General features: G+C 38.3%; 1 protein-coding gene across 5 annotated transcripts in view; it reads left to right on the top strand.

Annotated features, from left to right (window-relative positions):
• The window catches only part of POLA1 (DNA polymerase alpha 1, catalytic subunit), a 300499-nt gene that overhangs the window by 108170 nt on the left and 168149 nt on the right, over window positions 1–24180 (top strand). For all 5 annotated transcript variants that reach the window (XR_011485784.1, XM_070462009.1, XM_070462007.1 and 2 more), the window contains 4 exons: window positions 14376–14408; window positions 15146–15238; window positions 16439–16644; window positions 18460–18592. Coding sequence is in view for 4 of the 5 variants with exons in the window: in XM_070462009.1 (XP_070318110.1) it covers window positions 14376–14408; window positions 15146–15238; window positions 16439–16644; window positions 18460–18592 (465 nt within the window). In the remaining variant the exon portion in view is untranslated. The remainder of the gene's footprint in view (window positions 1–14375; window positions 14409–15145; window positions 15239–16438; window positions 16645–18459; window positions 18593–24180) is intronic.

Below are 24180 nucleotides of genomic sequence, written 5' to 3'. Positions count from 1 at the left end.
TTAGTCTCTTCTTGTGTGACCGGCCACCCTGCCCTTGAGCCCATCCTGCCATTTAAAAATAAAGAATGAGAAGCAGCTGAAGTGCTGGCTTGTTTGCAGCTGACAGGAATCTGATCTACTGCTTGGTTTCTTTATCTGGGGACCCACATGCCCGCGGTGTGTGGCTCGTCCTAGCCATGCCATCTGCAGTCACAGTTTAAGAGGGTGGGACGAGAGGAGATTGTCTCCAGAGGAAAGAAATTTTTTTGGGGATGTAAAGGTCAGGGAGAATGGCTGAAGCTCAGCACCTGGGGTCACAGGCTCCTGTCTTCTTCCCACCCGGTGGCATTTCTGACCCCTCATGAAGTGCTCCTCTCTCAGGAGGCTCCGTAGGCTCCTCCTACCCCCTGAGCCACAGCTGTCTGTTCTGTCAAAACTGGCTCGCTCTGAGGTCAAAGGTCCATGAGAATTCTAAGACATTTGATGTTATCAAATCAGTGACCAAAGCAATTGATTTAATCATGTATGACTTAATTTTTCTCACAGGCTGTGGAGGATATTACTTGGACACAGGGGAACCCTTCTGTCATCTCTCCTTTTCTTTTCTTGGCTGAGTATGAACTGGAACTGCTAACAAATGGCATCAATCTGTACCTAAAGAAGAAGACCCTCCCCTCTTCCTAATGCAGAAGAGAGGCAGGAAAAGGATGGTTATGTCGGAGCGACAGGAGGCTCTTTGCTTGTGAAGTGAACTGATTGATGTTCAGTCTTCCTGTTGAGCCCGTTGCTGCCTCAAGGAGGGGAGCCATCACAGAGGTTTCGCTTGCTGTTTCTTGCCCCTCGGCCAGTAGCTGTTTTGGTTGCTCATGAGAAGACAAGGTGCTCCCTCTTTTGACCTTGTTCAGAGGCTTAATACAATTATTTGTATCAGGCGCTAGCCACCTGTTAGGATCGTTCTCGTTAAAGGTCAGTATGTGGTGCCTCGGTGTCTGAGTGTGGAAACCTGCATCAGATTTGCCAATGGCCTCTGGTTTTGTGATGCCTGTCAGTTGTGACAGAAAGAATGGAGATCTGATAGCTGGGAAGGAAAGGAAGGTGTGGAGAAGGAATGAGGGATCAGGAGACCCATGGAGCACCATTACTGTGGTTGGAGTGCCAGCTTGTTGTGTCTCCATTTTCTCCTGCTTTCCCAGCATGAGCTGTGCTGTCCGTTTTGATGGGCTCTTTTATTGTCTGCACACTGACACTGCTTTGATTTATTCATATATTGCATCTCTGTTGAGCATCGGATTTGTTGTATCTGAAAACTCCCCACATCCCCTCTGTTGAGCGTCACCAGTTTTAAACCCTTCTGCCTGTGAATTCCCAACCTGCTCCTCTTCCCAGATTTCCTGTCTCACTGAGTGGCTGCCTCCCCAGTTGTTAAGCCAGGAAAGTGGGTATCACCCTGGACTCCTGTTGCTTCCTCATGCTCCTAGTCCAGCCAGTCACCAGATCTTGTAGATTCCACTTCCTAAATACCCGTGTCTCTCTCTCTCCCCAGTGCAATGACAATTATGTTATTCAAGACTCATTATTTCTCCCTGGACACTGCCTCTAACCGCCGTCCCTCCCCACATCATGTATTCTCCACGAGTTTTATAGTCAGAGAGACCTCGCTAAACTATCAATCTGATTCTGTCACTCCCTGATTTCCAGTCCTTACTGGGGCTTATGAAGCCCTTGACAGTTGGGCCTCTTGCCTGACCTCTCCCTACCTTCCCAAGCATTCTAGCCTCAGCTGTATTTTTTTTTCTTGTTGTTGCCAAAAAGAATAATTTTGAAAGCTTGATTGTCTTTAATCATTGAATTTCCCTCACCTTCCTCATCCTATCATTCCCTATAGCTCACCCTCACCTTATTTACAGTTTCCATGCATTTTCTCTAACTTCCACCCAGAGGTACCCATTCTGTATACATTTTTTTCATATACATTTTTTTTCAGTTGCCTCTTTGAGTCTCTCCTACATTAGCTAGTACTCTAGAGGGAAGGGATCATGTCTGAGTCACTCACCTTTGTGTTCCCTCCACCTAGCATGTGAGAACAGCTCAGGAAGTACTTGTTGGTGAGTGATTACTACTTTTTTTAGGTTCTAAACACAAAGAAAATAGCAGAGATTTCTAGAATTCATATCAAATTCTTGAGCCTTGGCCAGATTAGAGAGTTGAAAAGCAAATGAAGTTCAGAAGTAAAGGGGATTTTCTTTTTCCTTATCAGTGATTACCCAGATCTTGTATAGCTTAGATATTGGTCTTATTTCCTCTCCATATTCTGCACATCCATCCTAAATGACATTTCTCAGCTTGGTATTTATCTTTCTTTCAAACTTTTGTAGTTCTTCCCAGAGATAGCATAGAGGATGATGGGACAGAAGAAAAAGTGTTTGATAAATAGGAACATACTATTTTATTAGTCCTTAAATGTAGAGAGACATTATAGAGGCATGCCTGAGTACGTGTGCAGCACGTCTGTCTCTTGACAGCTGAACCCAATCACATTTCTCCAAATTGAGACCATCTTTCTGAAAGAAGATTTTTCTTTAAAGTGGGAGCCCTCCATATCTTTTAAAATTTAATTTTATTTATTTATTTTAAATTGGAGTATAATTGCTTTACAATGTTGTGTTGGTTTCTGCTGTACAACAACGTGAATCAGCTATAAATATACATATACCCCCTCCCTCCTGAGCCCCCGCCCCAATCCCACCCCTCTAGGTCATCACAGAGCACCAAGCTGAGGTCCCTGTGTTATACAGCAGCTACGGGAGCCCTCTTTATTTTAATCATAACTAGCTCTTAGAATCTGTTTTCTGAACTTCTAATAGAAAGGGAGTGGGCACAAGACACCATTTTATAAGAAGTAGAGTTGCGGTGGGAGGGTATGTAGAAAGCATGGTCCTTACATAACAGAATTTAGTGTTTAGCCTTGGTATGGAGCAAGGAAGTTCCTCCACCCCACCCCACCCCGGCCAGGTGTTAAGCTTAAAAAGCTCTTCCTCCTCTGACCTCCCTTGAGGCAGAGAATAACAAAGAACAGTTCTATGACTGTCTTGTCACACACCAATCCTAAAAAGAAGCTTTCTGGAAATCAGCAGTGTTTCCACCAAAAGGGTGACAGCAGCACCTTGACCACTCTCTAGCTTGAGGTTGTCCTCTGGACCACCACTGAGGGGCTTAGTAACATGAAGTGGGAGTCTGTGAAATCTGCCACTTGTGGGGGCAGGGAGCTCCAAGTTTGCTTGGCAGATTTTCCCATGACCTCAGTTATAAAGAAAATGTTGCAGATTCTGGAAAATGCTAATGTCCTTTTTAGCCGTAAGTATTATCTTGATTGCAGTGCTTCAGAATTGCCCAACTTCATTATCTGAGCATAGCCAGCCTGACGCCTTCTTCTCAAATAGACAATTATGATCAATTAAGCACTTTTAGGCCTTATAGAATACTTAATTTTATTAGTCAATTATTTGTGCTTTGAAAGAGTTAATGGTAGCTACCCAAGCCATTATTAGAAATTAGAATGTCCCAAAATAGAAAGGCTATTTCCTTTGTGTATGGCATTGCAGTGGAAAATGCCAAGCATAGTTTTTACTGAGTTAAAGGGTGAGGGAGGGCAGGGTGGGAGAGAAAGTTACATGTAAATCATTTAGCCATTAACCTAATGGGTGGATTTATAAATCCTATTACTATAAGCCCTTTTCATTTCCACTGAGGCCTGGTGCATGCTTGATCCCACTAATGTAAAATTCATTCTGTCTAAGTGATTACTGAAGTAAGACACTTTGAGTCAATTTTCATCAGGTTGTGTGAAACTTGCCTGAGTGCTGATGTGCACTACTGCACGGACATAGCTTGGCCGCATCTTAATTAGCGCGCGCCGTGTCTTAATTAGCGCCCCCCCCCATGGGAGTCAGTCGGGGAACCAGACAGTGGTGCCTTGTCACAGGTCTGTCCTTCTGTGAGGCTAGTACACTGGAGGGTCAACAGGCGAAACCTTTGGGTGGGGTGTTTCTAGCCTCCTGGCCATCATGTGAGTTCTAGGAAATTGGAAAGCTCTGTTTTTATGGCTCATTGGAACATCTTCAGTGGCACTTATATTTAAATGAATCAAAATTTCTAAATTGATGAAATACATGGACCCTTTTCCTAGAAAAATGCATGTAGGCACACATTCAGATTTTTCCTTACAGTTTGAAGATTTTCAGATTTATTGACTTTAGGTTAATATCTCCTGCTCTAGTTTCAATCTTGTTGTCTTAGGGTTTTTTTTCCCCCTCTCTCCCTGAGAATTTAATATTTAAGAATGCAGGCCCGTACTTGAACTCTTGTATCAGTGAGTAGATTTGACTCAAGTGTGCTTTAAAGCCAGCTCTGCGAGCTCTCCAGGATCGTGTGTCAGATATAATCCCATGCATGGCAATAATGCAAGTCCAAGGGAAACAAACAAGATGTGAGTTTCTAAACTGGAAGTTGGCCTGGAAGAGGAATAGAGCGTAAGAATACTGTGAAATGAAGGTTTCTTTAAAAATGAAAACAGAGTTTTTTAAAAGTCAGAATGTAAAGTGGATTTTTAAAAGTCCACAAGATGAATAAATTGATGGGGGGCAAGAAATTAGAAGACAAGAGAGAATTTCACTTTTCATATATTTGACAAACCCATACTTTGTGGGTTTTTTTTTAAAGTTTTTAGATCAAAATTAGGACCCTGTCAGATTTTAGGGCGGTAATTGAAAGATACTCATAAATATCATTAAATGTGTCTCTTGTGGAGGAGAAACCTTTCAGAAATCTTTGTTTATTCAACGTGTTTTATATTCCTTACACATGAGCTATCAGAAGGTTAGGTTGTAAATTAAGGATTTAAAACAAAATCAGTTTATCTGGAAACAAGAGTCGTATAGGAGAGGTACACTGTTTCAGTCAAGTTTATAATTAATGGGCCTTTATCACTGGGGTAGAAATTCATTTCTCTTGAGTGAATATGTTTATCTAACATGCATTGTATTTGAAGGTGGGATTAAAACTGATTCACTCTTCATTTCTTGCATGGAAACAGCTAGCATTTAAATATGTGCTGTGTGTGGGTTTAATTGCCACTTTCTGTAACCAGCTTTAGGGTCCTGTTATTGTGGAGGTACATTTATCAATCCATGGCTTCGCTCTTCTCACGCTGGACCACTTGGGTCTGCCTCCTCTTACTAGAACCTGAGAAATAAATATGCATTGAATTACTGCTACGTGCCAAGCATTGTGTTAGTTTAATGGCAAAGACATGATCTCTGCTTATAGTTTGCTTGTGGTTTCTTAATCTTACCTTTTGTCATAGAGTCGTATGCTGTGGTATACACAGAATAATTTGGGAGCACATTAGAGTAACAGTCTCATGACTATCATTGAATTGGGGAGTCCAGAGAGGCTTTTCTGATGGTATGAAGTTCCTTGTAAAGTAAGTAGATGTTAGGTAATGATAATACCTCACACTTACTGAGCACTTCTATTAATATATCAGAGACTGTAAAAAAACAGTTGACATATGTTGTTACATTTAATGCTTATGGTACCCCTGCTATAAGGAAGCTGCAGTTACTGTCTCCATTTTATAGTCAGGGAATTGGGGGGCTTAGAGAGGTTATCTTGTATGCCTGAGGTCATGCAGCTTATAAGGAGCACTGTTAGGCCCTGCACTCAGGCAGCCTGTGTCAGTCAGAGTTCTCCAGAGACACAGAATCAAAGAGATGTATGGTGAGGGGGGGGTGTGTATGTGTGCGAGTGATTGATTTTAGGGAATTCTTTCTTGCAATTGTGGAAGGTAGTGATGCTGGAGACAGGTAGGCTGGGCAAGGGATGAGGGCCTGGATGAGGGATGGCACATTGGCAGGAGGCACACGCTGGAGAGAGAGTCTGATTGAGACTCGTCAGTTCATTGGATTAGAAAGGAAGTCAGCACTTTGTTTTTGTTGGAGAGGCTATTTATTGTGTTTGGATCTGGTGAAGGTTTGGAGAAGATGGTTGGGATTTAGAATGAATGCATGTGGAACAGACAATTGAATATGGGCCTAGAAAGAGAAAATGTTGAGTTATAAGTATAACATCACTGATTCTCAGCCAGGGACAATTATGCTCCCTGGAATCATTTGGCAGAACCTGGAGACAACTTTGGTCACAACTGGAGAGTGTATATGTGTGTTGCTACTGGCTTGTAGTGAGTAGAGGCCAGGGACAGCCTCCATGATAAAGAATTATGCAGCCTAAGTGTCAATAGTGCTGAGAATGAGAAACAGTGATATATATATATATATATATATATCTGCTTTTTGTTCAGTCACTAAGTTGTGTCCAGCTCTGCAACCCCATCAACTGCAGTGTGCCAGGCTTCCCTGTCCTTCATTATCTCCTTGAGTTTGCTCAAATTCATGTCCATTGAGTCAGTGATGCTATCTAACCACCTCATCCTCTGCAGCTCTCTTTTCCTTTTGCCTTCATCTTTCCCAACGTCACGGTCTTTTCCAATGAATCGACTCTTCATATCAGGTGGCCAAAGTATTGGAGCTTCAGCTTCGTCGTCAATCCTAACAATGAATATTAAGGGTTGATTTGCTTTAATTGACTGGTTTGATCTCCTTGCAGTCAAATGGACTCTCAAGAGTCTTCTCCAGCACCACAACTCAAAAGCACCAATTCTTCAGCTCTCAGCTTTATGGTCCAACTCTCACATCCATACATGACTACTGGCAAAACCATAGCTTTGACTGACCTTGGTCAGCAAAGTGATGTCTCTGCTTTTTAATATGCTGTCTAGGTTTGTTAATACACTGTCTAGGTTTGTCATAGCTTGCCTTCCAAGGAGCAAGTGTCTTGTAACTTTGTGGCTGCAGTCACCTTTCAGTGATTTTGGAGCCTAAGAAATTAAAATCTGTCACTGCTTCCACTTTTTCCCCCTTTTATTTGCCATGAAGTGATGAGACCGGATACCATGATCTTCATTTTTGAATGTTGAGTTTTAAGCCAGCTTTTTCAGTCTCCTCTTTCACCTTCATCAAGGGACTCCTTTAGTTCCTCTTCACTTTCTGCCATTAGAGTGGTTCAGTTCAGTTGCTCAGTCATGTCCAACTCTTTGCGACCCCATGGACCGCAGCACGCCAGGCCTCCCTGCCCATTACCAGCTCCTGGAGTTTACTCAAACTCATGTCCATTGAGTCGGTGATGCTATCCAACCATCTCTTCCCCTTCTCCTCCTGCTTTCAATCTTTCCCAGCATCAAAGTCTTTTTAAATGAATCAGTTCTTTGTATCAGGTGGCCAGAGTATTGGAGTTTCAGCTTCAGCATCAGTCCTTCCAGTGAATCTTCAGGACTGATCTCCTTTAGGATGGACTGGTTGGATCTCCTTGCAGTCCAAGGGACTTTGAAGAGTCTCCTCCAACACCAGAGTTCAAAAGCATCAATTCTTTGGCGCTCAGCTTTCTTTATAGTCCAACTCTCACATCCATACATGACTGCTGGAAAAACCACAGCTTTGACTAGATGGACCTTTGTTGGCCATGTAAGTTCACGGTCTCTGCTTTTTAATAAGCTGTCTAGATTGGTCATAACTTTTCTTCCAAGGAGTAAGTGTCTTTTAATCTCATGGCTGTAGTCACCATCTGCAGTGATTTTGGAGTCCAAGAAAATAAAGTCTGTCACTGTTTCCACTGTTTCCCTATCTATTTGCCATGAAGTGATGGGACCAGGTTTTCTGAATGTTGAGTTTTAAGCCAACTTTTTCACTCTCCTCTTTCAGTTTCATGAAGAGGCCCTTTAGTTCTTCTTCACTTTCTGCCATAAGGGTGGTGTCATCTGTATATCTGAAGTTTTTGATATTTCTCCTGGCAATCTTGATTCCAGCTTGTGCTTCATCCAGCCCAGCGTTTCTCATGATGTACTCTGCATATAAGTTAAATAAGCAGGATGACAATATACAGACAGCCTTGACATACTCTTTTCCCGATTTGGAACCAGTCTGTTTTTCCATGTCCAGTTCTAACTGTTGCTTCCTGACCTGCCTACAGATTTCTCAAGAGGTGGGTCAGGTGGTCTGGTATTCCCATCTCTTTCAGAATTTTCCACAGTTTGTTGTGATCCACACAGTCAAAGACTTTGGCATAGTCAATAAAGCAGAAACAGATGTTTTTCTGGAACTCTCTTACTTTTTTGATGATCCAGCGGATGTTGGCAATTTGATCTCTGGTTCCTCTGCCTTTTCTAAAACCAGCTTGAACATCTGGAAGTTCACAGTTCACGTACTGTTGAAGCCTGGCTTGGCGAATTTTGAGCATTACTTTGCTAGCATGTGAGATGAGTGCAATTGTGCAGTAGCTTGAACATTCTTTGGCATTGCCTTTCTTTGGGATTGGAATGAAAACTGACCTTTTCCAGTCCTGTGGCTACTGCTGAGTTTCCTAAATTTGCTGGCATATTGAGTGCAGCAGTTTCACAGCATCATCTTTTAGGATTTGAAATAGCTCAACTGGAATTCCATCACCTCCACTAGCTTTGTTCGTAGTGATGCTTCCTAGGGCCTGCTTGACTTCGCATTCCAGGATGTCTGGCTCTAGGTGAGTGATCATACCATCATGATTATCTGGGTCATGAAGATCTTTTTTGTACAGTTCTTCTGTGTATTCTTGCCACCTCTTCGTGTCATCTGCATATCTGAGGTTGTTGATATTTCTCCCGATAATCTTGATTCCAGCTTGTGATTCACCCAGACCAGCATTTTGCATGATGTACTCTGCATATAAGTTAAACAAGTTGATAATGTAGATGTTCATATATTCTCCCAGGCTAAGGGATCCAGAGGTGCTCACGACAAAGTGTCAGATGTTTTTGTGTTCTGTAAATATGCCCATCCACTGAAAGTGTAGGTGCCTAAAGTTGTATGCAGACAATTTATGAGAGCTTATGTATTTCTAGTTATTTTACAACCATGTAGCCTTCAAAAGCAACCTAGAATATGGCAATATATTTTTGTATTGCTAGTTATCTTTATTTAGTATATTTGTGCCTCCTTTTCATAATACTGAAGAAGTGAATGTGGAACAGTGTCCATGCAGCCAGATAAAAGGAGAGGAGATATTGCCTCTTGTCAAACTTGGATTCTATATTTTTAGATCCGGGAGGAATCCCAAACTCTAAATTTTATCAGTGAGAAAGCTCAGACCTAGAGAGAGAGAAACTAACTTATTGCTACTAGACCTAGAGAGGGAAACTCACTTATTACTACCAAATCACTTACCTTGTAATTGGCACTTGAAACTAGCACTCAGATTACTGACCCCTGGCATTTTTTTTGAACTTACATTTGTATAATGTTCTATCTTTGTAAAACATGTTTTCAGCATACAGTTCTTACTCCCATCTAGCTCTGGGAACTAGGTGGTAGTATTATCCCAATTTTAAATAAGGTAAAGCTAAAGTTAAGAGGCAGTGAGGAGCCTAGTGTCTTGGGAATCGTGGAGATAGAGAGTAAGATGCTTATTAATTCCATAGCCCTTGCTTCTTGAACATCTTAGAGAGAAGACACATATTTAAGGATAACAGAATAGGAAAAAGGCAATCTAATATATTGAGGATGAAATAAAAGATGTTTACCAAGCAGAAGAACTGAGTAACACGAAGTCCTTGAAAACTGCTGAGACTGGGAATAGGGAAAGCTTAGATAATGGTTGGATTACCAAATATCATAATATTTATATTTATTCTACTTTTCTCTTCCTCATCCTTCAAAACCATTCATTTTGCTCCCCCTATTATGCTAATGTATTTTTAAAAAGTTTCCAGTTTATTTATAATTGTATGTCATCAGTAACAGAAGAATCCTAAAGCCATTTGAGATTTTACTTGTCATTCTCTTCGTGCATTATTTGTTTCAAATTTGACCTTATCCAGCATTTTCCTAACTTAGAAGGTTGTCGTTTTGTTTAGTTTCTGCATCATATATCAAGTGGATTTCTTGTTAGTGGATATTACTATAATTAAGGTATGCTTTTGGAATAAGGGCTTGAAATTTTTTTTTTTTTTGGTTAACTGAAAAGTTGGTATTTTCCCTCTCATTTAGTATTAATAAGCACTGTTTTAGTCTGTAAGAGCATCTAAAAACATTTTACAACCTTTGAATGAAGGCATGGTAAGACATTAGTATCCTGTTCTAACAGAAAATAAAGACCCCCACCTTTATCCTGGCCTTGTAAGGAGACCCTGTGACCACACACCTCAGTTGTAGTTGGTCTTAGATCACTGCTGTTGTTAACCCAAGAGCAACAAACATGCTTTCTGATTAGTAAACCACATTGTGAGTGTGTTTCTGAACAAATTATTTTCTCTAGGAAGCAATTTTTGGAGATAAACTTCACATTTCCTTTTTAGTCCCCACTACCCTTCCCCCGTTTTCAGAGGCTCAGATTGGGGTTAAAACACCCTTTCATGTTAATTACTGTTCTCCCCACCCCCAGCCCCACTCCTTTCCTGTTCCCCCCTCTTTCCCCCACCCCCAATGGCACTGCTCTGCAAAGCCTGCCATGATTGATATGATGGCAGTGCTGTCATTCTTCTTAACCAAAAAAAAGTCATTTTTGTTCTAGTTATTTTAATAGAGTCCCATTAAAGATGTATTGCTGACTGAAATACCGGCATGAAGGGCTCTCACTGAGCTGAGCCCAGGAATTAAGAAGTCAGGAAATCGGCTGCTGCATTGCAAGAGAGCCTTGTGTGACACCGAATCTCCTGATTGGGGAGATCATTACTGCTATTATGACTCGACTTGCGTAGGAATTTTAAATTCCATCTGAATGTCAGTAATAACCCTCTTAGCAAATTATCCTGAATAAAATCACGAAGGCATTTTATATAATAGGTGTTGAATTACTGGATAGATTTGCTAATTAAATACTCTTTGTTCTGCTGCAGTTGACATTACAGGGTAAGATCTTGAACAATTATTCTCAACAGCTGTACTTTGTTAAGGGAAAAATTAACCACAAAGTTTATTTTTTTACACTTGAAGTTGGCAGATTTTTGAAATGTGCTTGAAAAAATTCCATCATCCAATTGGTAATGAGTAGATAAATATGCAGGTGTTGCTGTGAAATCAGATAACTGCAGACTGCCTTATTAATGAATTTAGCAAGCCTTTATAGCCCTGTTTTCTAGCTGCTGGCACTTAGAAAATGATTTTCTGTCAGAATGGGTAGCTTTAATATTAGGCTTGTCACTTTGAAATGAACTTATGCACGGTTATCTTGTAATCATTGTACCTTGTGTCCAGTAGACCTTTCAGGATACCTGTGGATTTTTTTTTTTAAATGCATTTCCTTAATGGGGAAATATCTGTAATGTATAAGTTTTTGATTTTTGACTTCCAGAACATTCGTGTGGAATGGGCTTTTTAACAAGGCAGGGAGACATAATGAAAAGAAAATGAAACATAAGGTCCAGCCCAGATTAGCGCCTAGTTTTCCTCATCTGTAAAATGGGGTTTATAATTCAGCATTCTACAAATATTCATTAATAGCTACTGTGTACCAGGGCCTCTGCTGCTGTTGCTGCTTAGTCGCTTCAGTCATGTCCTACTCTGTGCGACCCCATAGATGGCCTCTGCTAGATACTAAGAATTTGGTAGCCCACAGGAAAGATGGTGATTAAAACTATTGTCAGAAATTGGTACCACCTATGTGGAGACTTGTTTGGCTATGTTTATCAAGAATTGTTAAACGATACAGCCTTTGACCTGGTAAGCCCTCTTGTAGGAGTTTATTTCATTATTGGCAGATTGGCAAATTACAGGTATACATGTAATAAAAGGATTATTAAAGTGTGATTATGAAGGTAAGCATTAGGAACCACCTACATTTATTAGTAGAGCACTAGTTAAATCATGCTTGAGATGTACAGTGGAACACTATGTAGTCATTAAAAAGAATTGAGACTGCTCTTTATGTGTGAGTAAGAAATAATCTCTGAAATAAAGTACTAGGTGAAAAAAGCAATTGCAGTGTATGTAGTTCTTTTTTAACTTTTTATTTTATATTGAAGTATATCTGATAATGATGTTGTGATGGTTTCAAGTGGACCGCAAAGGGACTCAGGCGTACATATACATGTAATAGTATATATAGTTTTAGTAGTTTGCCTAGTTTTCTGTCATTTGTTTGCAAAGCATCCATCGGGAGTTTTCATCCATCAAAGGGAAAGTCATTTTAGTAGCAGGCCTCACTCAGATCGTGTGTGGAAATGGTTGTGAGCTGGTGGCACGACAGCGTGAGGGTGGGTGTTGGAGCTGAGAGATGAATGTTGCCACTTCCCATTGGAGGTGTACTTGGGGGTAACACAGTAGGTTTGGTTCATGGTGCAAAAGGAGAGCAGAAGAAATCGGTTAGTGCACTCGTGGAATTGGAGTGAAAGATTGACAGATTGCTCCCGAGGTGTTGTACTTAGCAGGAAATAGTTACCTTGTGGGGCTGTCCGTTGTGATGAGGGAAGCCCAGCCCAGCGGGGTGAAATGGGCAGAGGGTGAAGACAACTCATGGTAAGTAGTTAGTTTTGTCCTCACTGTGATTACCTTGACTTGGGTGGATCACGTTATTGCTTTTTTCTCGAAGGAATTGTCAGGTGTTTTCCCACAATGCATTTTCCTATAATTTAAATATTAAAAAATGAAGATAAAGTGGAGGAGAGTGAATATTTTTTATGAGTTAACTGGATTTTAGTATCTAGTAGAAAAGTGATTGAGATGACTCTGAGACCTATCAGTCAGCTAGCCAACAGTTTTTCAAGTGCTTGTTAGATGTGAAGCACAAACATGTGCTGTGACCTCCAGGAACTTGTGGTCTAATTGGGGAGGGGACAGACTGTGGGCTAAAAACTGTTTCCAGGATGGGATTACGACGATTATCTTAGTCCAGTGGTCCTTAACCCTGCCTGCAACATAAGAATAATCTTGAGAGCTGTTTAAAAAAATTGCTGGGCCCAGGTAGTGGCATTTTAGAAGATCCCAGGATGATTCTACTGTATAGCCACTGTTAAAACCATTGGTTAGCCTGATTGGTATTTACCACCACCCACCACCCCCAGGGCAGGAGAAAGGTCTTCTTTTCCTGATAACTTAGAACACTGAGCTCATGAACAACTTTGGGAGACTGTACCAAAGGGGAGGCGTACAATAGAAATGGAACACAAGGGGTAGATATAACAGATCCTCTTAAGGTGAGCATTTATAGGGCTTTGTAACATGAAGGACCAGAAGAACAGAAACACCATGAGGTTTGAGCTGAGTTGACATGGAAGACTCTTGGAGGTAGGAAAAAGAAATGTAAATAAAGTAAATCTTCTCTCTGACTCATTGGAAGAGTGACTCTGGCTTAGAGTGATGCTTTCAAAGATGGATGCTGATCTAGAGGCAATAGCGTGCAGTGACTCAGGCCCCACGCTCTGTAGTCAGAGTGCCTGGGTTCATATCTCTGCTCTGTCACTTACTAGGACAAATTAATTATCTTCTCTTTGTTTTTTGTCTCTAACAAATGGTTGTATTAATAAGTGACTGTCTCAGGGCTCTTAGAGAATGAAATGAAAAAATGCACGAGATGCTCATAGCACAGCGTTTGACCCATATATTTTATACATAACAAACATACACTGAGTGCTCAGGATGTTGTATTACTCCTTTGAAGAGGACTTCATTTGTAAAATATGTTTTGCTTCTGATCTAGTCCAAGATAATTTATAATTTTGTCAGCAGCTACACTGTAGCCTATTTAGCCTTTACTCTTACAGCTGTATATACCTGGGGACAGACCTATCTACAGATATTATCTACTATCTATTTGTCTTTATTCACTGAATGTTTATTGAGCCACACCTTTGTACTAGGCACTGTGCTTGCTCCAGGGATATATAGTGAAAAGGGCCCCCCCCTTTCTAAAATTATTCTATCATCCTGAATACTGGAAAGATTGCTAAGTTTTAAGTGCTTGGTTAATCTTTGTGGTGGTGGTGTTTTTTTTAGCCATATAGTTCTTTTTAAATATTGCTATCAAGAATAGTTTGTCTCTATGCCATATTATGAAAGAATATTTTATTATGTATATTTGTTAAAGATAGACCTTTACAGCAAATCTGCAAACATCTCTCTGCCTAAGAGTTGGTATAGAGGCAAACTGATTTTTAGATTATGATGATATTGTTTTGAGGATTATAGTTAGAAAACCATCAAGAGCTTTTAAAATATATGGAAATGACAAACCATGGGGTTGCCTATCTCTCTCAGCATATATTTAGGTTTTTGTAATTACGTAATGCATTAATCTTGACTTTTTTTCATTTCATTTAGATTTTGATGCATACAAAAGAGATGGTTCAGAAGGTAAGCATTTTCATTGTACAGTAATTCTTAGATACCATACTTGGTGATGTTGTTGTATTTAAGGAAAATTGTAACCCAAACACACTGGAAATGGCTTCTTAGGATGCCTGGTTTACATTTATAATCCCTCCTAATGGATTATAGCCTTTTTCTTTTACTAACATTGATATAATCTAACCGCTGCTTGAAGCCTATATGTGAGTGTTTCTAGCAAATTAGTAACAGTGCTAATTAGAGTTTACTTCCAGGCCTTTATACTGTATGTGCTCTAGTGTTGTTTGTGATGATTGATTTTTTTTGGCACTCTTCATATTCTGCTAACTACTAAGAATTTAATATAGATTTGTGGACCGGGTTGAAAAAAACCCCATTTTGTCTCTGCTTTATAAATTGCCCTGACCATTAAGCATGAGGGACAGTTGGTAAATACAGACCCCTCCCTTTCCTGGTCTCTTATCTTTATATTATTCAGTCCTACATTTTATTTCAGTTGAAACTAGATACTTCCTCTGCCATTCCACTGTCTGCTTTAAGAAAATCAGGGAGATTTTATTGTGTTTTTTGGTTTATTGCGGCTTAGTCTTTGTACACTGACAATATGGGCAAGAAAAAATGTAAACTCTTCAAAAATCATTTGGAACCTGTAATTTATATAATGGAAAGTTTTGAGTTTCACTGAGTGTGTGATGGTCATGGTGTTTTTGTTGTTAATTTTTATAATTTTTGCTTTTCATTAGATGAATCTTGAAGTTATTTATGGAGATACAGATTCAATTATGATCAACACCAATAGCACCAATTTGGAAGAAGTGTTTAAATTGGGAAACAAGGTGAGATAATTTCATAAAATTATATGTTTCACCTGCTTTTGTAAATTGTGTCTGGTTTCTACATATACATGTCCTTTTGAAAATGATAATAAATTTAGTGCCTTTGATTCTTCATCCCCTGTTTTATTTCAACTTCTACTCTAGTTATTTGCTTTGAGGGCAAAAATCAAAGGAAGTTGGTTTTTCCATAAGTAATAAATATGTTTTACCTTTAGAAAATAGTCTAGGTTTGGTAAGTTTAAGATGTGATCACATTAGTTCCTATCACATTGTCATTCATAAGGAGAAATATGTCTCTAGTTACATTCAGATGTATTTTATACAGTGATAGATATGGATAAATACATACCTAACTACATTATATGCATATATCTATAATTTTCACAGGAATACTTACAATATATTTAAAAAGACAAGGGAACTTTTAAAAATAATCATTTGTGGCCTAACTGCAGTTCATCTAACAATTAGGTGTTTTTTGATCACTTGTTAAGATATTATCCCAATAAACTAAAACTAAGGTACCATCTTATAAGCTAATAACTACCTGCCTATCTCCCCTAAAATGTGTGAAATTTGAGCTGTAGTCTTTACTTAACAACAAGCTTGACATATTGTACTCATTGGACCTTGAAAAGTTGTGTATTTTCCCTTGAGGTGATGGTCTGTGCAGTGACCCTATCAATAGAGAGCAGGTGGCTGTTCATTTATTTGTTCAGCAGATAGTTATTTGCTTAAAGTCATGGTGCTATAGGAGGTACTGAGAGATCTTAGACACTGTTTTAATAGTAAAGTTTTACTGGCCATGTATCTAGTTGTTGGACTATCTAACCTCTAGTTCAGTAGTTTGAAGGTAAGTACTTATGCATTTAGTTTTTAGGTTCGAAAACAGACTATTACATAATTTTCAGACATTTCCTGTAGCTGACCCTGCCAATTCTGTCCTTTGGTTGAGTGAGATGATGTATTTATTGTATTGTCTCTTTGTTTATCTTTTTATCTGTTTTTGTTCCTGTGCTTTTTCAAAGTTCTTGCATCATACCAAACATAATACCATTTTCCATATAACCTGAGTAAACGCCTTCTAGTCTTGTGTGACTTCTAGTTCTGTTTAGATGAACTCTTGGGAATTTGTAGCATATTCATCTTCTCCATATTAGATATTTGAGAAGCTAATATTAATGGTTGAAATTTTCACAGGTGAAAAGTGAAGTGAATAAGTTGTACAAACTGCTTGAAATAGACATTGATGGTATTTTCAAGTCCCTGCTACTGCTGAAGAAAAAGAAGTACGCTGCTCTGATTGTTGAGCCTACATCAGATGGGAATTACGTCACGAAACAGGAGGTGAAAGGATTAGATATAGTTAGAAGAGACTGGTGTGATCTTGCTAAAGACACTGGAAAGTGAGTTCAGCTTTCATTTTCGCTTTTGTTGTTTGCTTTTAAAAAATTCAAGCATTAACAATGTGGAGAACACTTGTGATTCTGCCAAGCACAAGGACACAACTTCTTTTTGTTATTGGTATCATTGTGTATTAACAGCTCTTACTGATTTGGAATGAAATTTTACAGACGGGTTAAAACTTAGAAAGAGCAAAACTTGCTCAGTAAGAGATGCTTGCTGTAAGGTGCATCTTACGAGTTTTCAGTCATGATGAGGTTAAATCTTCACATTTTAGATGCTTACAGAGTTTCATTGATGTTGGCTTTTTTAAATTTTGTTTTGCTTCACTGTTTCTAGTAGGTAGGAAGTCCCTTACATTGTGCTCCTGAATCTTCCTAGCGCCTCCTTAGGGCCATGATTGTTAAGTTTTCCCTGTGTTGTGGCTTCAAATGTTCTGGGATTCAAAGTGGGCCATGGCGTGAGACTGTCCCTGCCCATATCATTTGTGTGTAAAGGTTCTTACTAATCTCGGGTTAATTTAAGAGCTGGTTCTCAAATACCGTATGTACCTCCAAAATAATAAATGTCATAACTGACCCCTTAGTTTTATACATGAGACTGCAGATTGTGCTAATAAGACCTGTTTGTTTTAGGGCCACATAAGGCACCCATTTTAAAAAGACACATCTTCAGGTACTTTATGTCCCATCTTTCCAGATAATTCCTGCTCTGTGAACCTGACTAGTTCTGAAAATAGAGGGACTTTTTTCTTTAAAGTGAAATTTTAAATTAATTTTTGTGTTGCTGAATATCAGCATTTTTTACTTGTTTTCCAGCCTTTCTCTTGCTTTCAAGTTGGGAGATTGAGCAATTGTTGCTTCTACAAAACTACTCTTGATTAGGCAAAGTTGATCATCTGAGTGTGGGTCACTGTTAGCCTTTTATGAAATATAGTTTGAAATGCTTCATTGCCCCCAAATGTACCCAAAGATGAAACTACTTTGTATAGACTGTCGATTAGAGTGTTCTCTTCAGCTTTGTCTTTTCTAAGAAAAGATGCATCATAATAGAAGTAAATTTCTCTGCGTTAGAAATGTATTAGTAATTAAAGCTATACAAATGTTTTTGTCAGGGTTCTTTTTCTGACAAATTATAATGCAGCTGTCAAACCCTCGCTCTGCATTTTCTCAGAAATGGATAAAATATTGGCTTCCTTATTCCTTTTCTTCTTCTTTTTTTTGGGGGGATCTGATAGAATAACATGAAGTTTTTGAGGCATAGCAATATGATTGGAGAACACTGAGAAATATAATAAAGCCGAAGAAAGAAAAGTGTGAAATCTCTGAGTTTTAAATGATTTGCATAAGGAACTTTATTTTCCTACTTTCTAGCTTGTGGTCATCTCGGGCAGAGATACTATCAGAGATAATATCTTGGAGCTTTGTGAGGAAAGTGAAAAGTTTGTCTTCTCAGATTTTAACCTATGAGTAGAATATAGCTGCTTGTGAATTTTATAATTGCGTAAAAACATGATAGAACACATATTGTTCTCCATCCACACACAAAATAGGAAGCATTAGCTGCCTCATTAAAAAAAAAAAAGTCTCTGTTTAAGGACAAACCTGACATTGCAAGGTTGGTAAACCTTTGGTAGAATTAATGTTGAAAAAACAAATAGTAACGGCCTTCTGGACATTAACCCTCATGTTATCTTTTAGTATGGCTCTTGTCCACATGTTAATCTAATGGCATTTATCTTCCTTGTCTCTTCTTTATTAATAAAGTATGATATTAAAAAAATCAAACCCTCTCCTTTTTTTTTTTTTTCCCGGCAGCTTTGTCATTGGCCAGATTCTTTCAGATCAAAGCCGGGACACTATAGTGGAAAACATTCAGAAGAGGTTAATAGAAATTGGAGAAAATGTGCTAAACGGCAGTGTCCCAGTGAGCCAGTTTGAAATTAACAAGGTAAATGTGGCATTTATTGCTGTGCCCAGCTGCTGCCATGTGTTTTTCTCCTCCTTCAGATAGTTGAAGAACCACCTCACCCTTGCAATTGAAATAAATTCTAGCTGGTGATGAAAACTGCTTAACAACTATCTCACAGACTGCGTATTAGCATAGCACTCTTCCTAGCTCAGCCCCTGATGCTCCCCTAACTGTTGCAGGGCCTTCTTTCTCAGTTCTTTATTCACGGAAGCTTCGTGTCCAGAGGTGCTGTGGAGTGATATAATTGATATTTCAGGAACTTAAGAGTATTACATTCTTCATATTCCTCCTAAGTTACAGTTGTTTGGGGGGCAGGCCTATAAACTTAGAGAGCCTGTGTTGGTGCAACTTTACCGAAGGTGATCCTTAGAGGTACTATAATCAGAAGGCGTCTCTGGATGTTGTTCTTTAGTCATAAGATGGTGCTAGCGTTTTCTATATACTCAAACCACTTGTGGTTGTTTTTTTTTTTAAACTATAAAAGTTACTCTTAATGGATAGTCTTAGTTGTTGAAAATTGAGAATATTTTTTCTTACCTAATTTGAAAAGGAAAGTATTTGTTTCCAAAAGTGCTGTGTAATTCAAGATGTTAGGTTACAGATTTTTCTCTTTTTTTCCATTTAAAAAAAGTATCCTTACATACTCAGAAGGTAATTTCACAAACACCATTTTATCCATTTTGTGATAAATAAATTTTGTTGTCAAACCTCATACTAAAAAGAATTTTGATGAGAAAGAGTCTAATGATGGCATTAAATGGAATTTATAGAATTAAAACTTGTTCTTAATGCCCCTATACTAAAATAATGAGTCATTTCTGCACGTCCTTAATCTTTAAAACAGTTTTACATGATAGCAATTACAGTATATATTATTTTGAAATTGTTTTCACTTAAATAGATTTTACCACATACTGGTATTAACCTTAAAAATCATCATGTTTAATCTTGCTTTTCACTGGTACACCTTTAATTAAAATTTTTGCTTGAGTATTTTTAAATTTTTGCTCTTGTAAATTACTGAATTGAACATCTTTGTTTATTTGTCTTTTTGCTTTTGGATGAATTACTTTCTTAGTTTAGAGTCCTTCAAGGTAAAATATTTGTGTCAAAAGGTTTGAGTATCTATATGGCTCTTGTCAGATTACTTTGTAAAACAGTGACACTAATTAATAATAAAAAAATGTGTGTGCTAATTTCACCACAGATTTTCTTGTACTATATAAGAGATATTTCATTGGTCATAATATCATTGGTGATATTTAAGTAAAACATCGCTACCATAAAGGATGTGAAACACTATTTTATCATTGGATTTGATTTGCATTTCTTAGGTTCCTAGAGAGAATGAATATTTTCTTTGCATATCCTTGTTTGTATTTATTCTTAGGGTAAGTCATTTGTTTCCTATCCCTTAACTGAGATGTCTTTAATATCACAAAGATGATATTCACTTACGTGAGAAAGGTACAAAAAGTGAGAAGTAAGTAATATAAGAGAATGTGTATTTTGGCACTAGCTCTTCACTTTAAGTGATGCAGTACATGCCTATTGGTATGGAATCACTTGTTACATTGGAGAGTGGTTTCCTTTCAGGTTTTGTTTTGTCTCTTAAAAATTTGTATAAGAGTTACTGTTTCATTTTTGCTTTAATCAATTTTTGTATCAGTTCTGCAGATTGTATCCCTTATACTATCTACCTTCTTAGAGATGTGGGTCCTCTGTTGCATGGGATTCCAGGCATGAATTAGGAAGGCTGAATCCCAACATGACCGACCACATTACTGGCAAAAGAACATTGCACTCTAAGGCAGTGGGCCCAGGCCATCATCTACTCCTGTGGGTAACAAGACGGTGTTACAAGTGTGCAGAGAAACCGAGCCTCAGAGACACATTGGCCATCTCTGAGTTCTCGGGAACTTTCTTCAGCCTTGCTATTTTTAAGTTTTTATTACCGAAAATTTAAAACTTATACCAAAGTAACGAGAATAACATCTTTTTTTTTCATTTATTTTTATTAGTTGGAGGCTAATTACTTTACAGTATTGTAGTGGTTTTTGCCATACATTGACATGAATCAGCCATGGATTTACATGTATTCCCCATCCCAATCCCCCCTCCCGCCTCCCTCCCCATCTCATCCCTCTGAGTCTTCCCAGTGTACCAGCCCTGAGCACTTGTCTCATGCCTCCAACCTGGGCTGGTGATCTGTTTCACCCTTGATAGTATACTTGTTTCAATGCTATTCTCTCAGAACATCCCAGCCTTGCCTTCTCCCACAGAGTCCAAAAGTCTGTTCTATACATCTGTGTCTCTTTTTCTGTTTTGCATATAGGGTTATCATTACCATCTTTCTTAATTCCATATATATGTGTTAGTATACTGTATTGGTCTTTATCTTTCTGGCTTACTTCACTCTGTATAATGGGCTCCAGTTTCATCCATCTCATTAGAACTGATTCAAATGAATTCCTTTTAATGGCTGAGTAATATTCCATTGTGTATATATACCATAGCTTCCTTGAGAATAACATCTTGAACCCACATGAATCCATCACTCAGCTTCAGTAATTACCAACTCAAAGTCACTTATTATTCTTATTACTAACAATACTGGTTAATACTTAGTGTGATTTGGACTGTGCATATGTTTTTCCATGGCAGAACTGAAACCTACTTACTGTCTTTTCACTTGGTGTGGTAGCTAGCAAATAATAGTTGTTCAGTGAGCATTGAAAGAATTCCTCTGCTTGTTTAATCATCCATCAAGCATGGAGTACCTCTTCCATGCACAGTGCTAGAATCTGGGATATAAAGTAGAATAAACAAAACCTAGTTGGTATTTTCAAAATGCTAAGATGGTCTAGCAAAGATTCTGTTCCATGCTCTTATACTTTTTTAAATAAAGAAGAATTCCTGCAGTGTCAATGCAAGTACAGTAAATTCTATGAAAGGACTATCTATATCATAGCTATTCCTGTGCTTGTTTATATTAAGCTTTTTATATATCAAAAGTGACTGTGTTGATTAACATTTGTCTGAATATCTGTACTGTTTAAACTTGTGAGTAAATAAGTTTTTACATTTTGTCACTTTCAAAGGAGAGTGGAATGGAAGAGTCCATGTACGTGACTAGTTGTGGAAGGCCTTATGATAAGATATAGATTAGATTAGATTGACTTTGTGATATCAGTACTGCTTAAAAATGGGAGGTGAGTCTCAGGTGGAGGGATGAAGTGGTGAGCTTTGCCTTTGTAGAGATTTAAACCTTTGTTGCCAACAGCAGCTGAAAAACACTGTGTGATTTTTCTGAACTGCTGCAATCTTACCTTAAATATATTTCATAAAGTAACATGAAATACCTCAGAGCTGATTTGTCTAGCCCTGGCTAACTTGAGCCTAAACCACCAGGAAGCATTTTTTAGAAAAATCAAGCCTTCTGAAACTAGCTTGTAAAATTCCCAAATAACCCCAATCTAATAATTGGAAAGTGTGTCAGATGAAATTCAGAATTTCTTAACATTGCACTGAAGTATAGTCAATTGAAGAAGATAACAGTTTTCTTAAGTAGAGTTATATTGATTAAGATTTCTATGCAGTATTACCCGTCCAAGTCAATCAAGACTTTGCATAATGCAGCTTTGAGGAGGTTCTAATATTTGGAGACTCTTCCAGGCAGTCACTCTCCTACACTGAGTGTATAATTTAGAAAGTGTACATAGCAGGTGGATGTGCAATTGTGTTTGAGGACCACCTTTTATTCTCCTGTGGTAGTTCTCCAGTTTCTTGGTCTCAGGACATTTTCACACTCTTAAAATAGTTGAGGACTGCAAGAACCTTTGTTTATGTAGCTTATGTTGATATTTACTGTTAGAAATTAAGACTGGAAAGCATTTATTAGTTTATTTAAAAGTGTCAGTAAACCCATTAAATGATTGCAAAAATAATTTTTTTCATGAGAAATATGTATTTTGAAACAAAGAAAAATTAATCAGGAATTGTGTCATTTTGCTGTTTTACAAATCCCATTTATGTCTAGTTTAGCAGAAGACATCTAGGTTCTTATATCTGCTTGTGCATCCAGTCTGATGTGATGTTGGTATTGGTTCAAGTATAGGAAAAAAGTCGTTTCACACAATATGTAGGTGGAAAAAGGAGAACTATTTCAGTAACTTCTTAAGATAGTTGTGTGTATTCTTTGATTCTGTACCAGTACTCTGAGTGGTATTGTCTTAAAGGTTATTTGCAGTGTGAAAGTAGGAAACCATATCTTACTCTCTTACATTAAAATCTATTCATCTGTGTGGTGCTTTGAGTTGATAATGTACTCATGCATAATATTATACATTGATCATTCATTAAATGTCTGTTTCCTGAGTTTTACAGATCTTCCAAAATATTGGTACATTTCATTGTACCAATGAATTATCAAATTATCAAAAACCACATTTTAAAACATCTCTTTTTATGAGAAAAGTCTTTAAGTATTGGGGAGCTGTCAAGCTCACAGGAATGGAAACAAATTTTCCAAAATTCTAATTTGTGCCTGATTGCTTCAGTATTCTCAAAGGCAATATACACTGTCAGGTGTTTTCCTTGAAGTGGCAGGCTCACTTGGTTCTTTTTGAGTGATTGTCTGCTAGCTACTCAACTTAGGGTAACCCATAGTTGGCCTGCCATTCTTTCACATAAAAATTGTGTTGAGAAAGGCAACTAGTTTAGCTTGTAACTCAGACAGTTGTATATTACAAATGCCTTTCCTTGAGCAACGTTTGTTCTTGAGTATACAGTAGAGGTGCCTTGTGCATACTTCCCATTTTGTCACACAAAATAATAACTTTGTACTCAACGATCAAGAACTTAAAAAAAACTGAGTGTGTGGTAGTGATGAGTACAATGTGTATTAGTACAGTTTGGTGTGTCTGCCCAGGTTCATGTTTCTAAGGCATCAGCACCTTTACTGACCATTGCTTCTGCATCGCCAGTGCAAATGATATTATTAGGAAAATACTTTTGACCTCTCCAGCCTGAGAAAAGGTGTCGGGAACCCCCAGGGGTCTGCCAACCACACTTAATAGGTGATCTAGACACACACCTTATTCCTGGTCGTTTCTCTTGTCTTTTGAAACCTACCCCTTCCCTTAGTGCATATTGAGTTCTAGTCCAATAGACTGTATTTTTTCTCATCTTGCTTTTAACTTTTACTTTTTCTCCCTGCTTGAATATTCTTGATCCTGTCATCTTTTCTTAAACTTTTTTTTTTAAAATTCCATATTTTTATCTTTTTTTTTTCCATTTATTTTTATTAGTTGGAGGCTAATTACTTTACAACATTGCAGTGGTTTTTGTCATACATTGAAATGAATTAGCCATGGATTTACATGTATTCCCCATCCCGGTCCCCCCTCCCACCTCCCTCTCCACCCCATCCCTCTGGGTCTTCCCAGTGCACCAGGCCTGAGCACTTGTCTCATGCATCCAACCTGGGCTGGTGATCTGTTTCACCCTAGATATACATGTTTCGATGCTGTTAAACTTTCTTTTTTCCTTCATGTGCTAGTTTGTTT

Source organism: Odocoileus virginianus, chromosome X, assembly GCF_023699985.2.
Source record: "Odocoileus virginianus isolate 20LAN1187 ecotype Illinois chromosome X, Ovbor_1.2, whole genome shotgun sequence".
In the NCBI taxonomy this organism is placed as follows: domain Eukaryota; kingdom Metazoa; phylum Chordata; class Mammalia; order Artiodactyla; family Cervidae; genus Odocoileus; species Odocoileus virginianus.
This window is presented reverse-complemented; position numbering and strand designations above follow the sequence as displayed.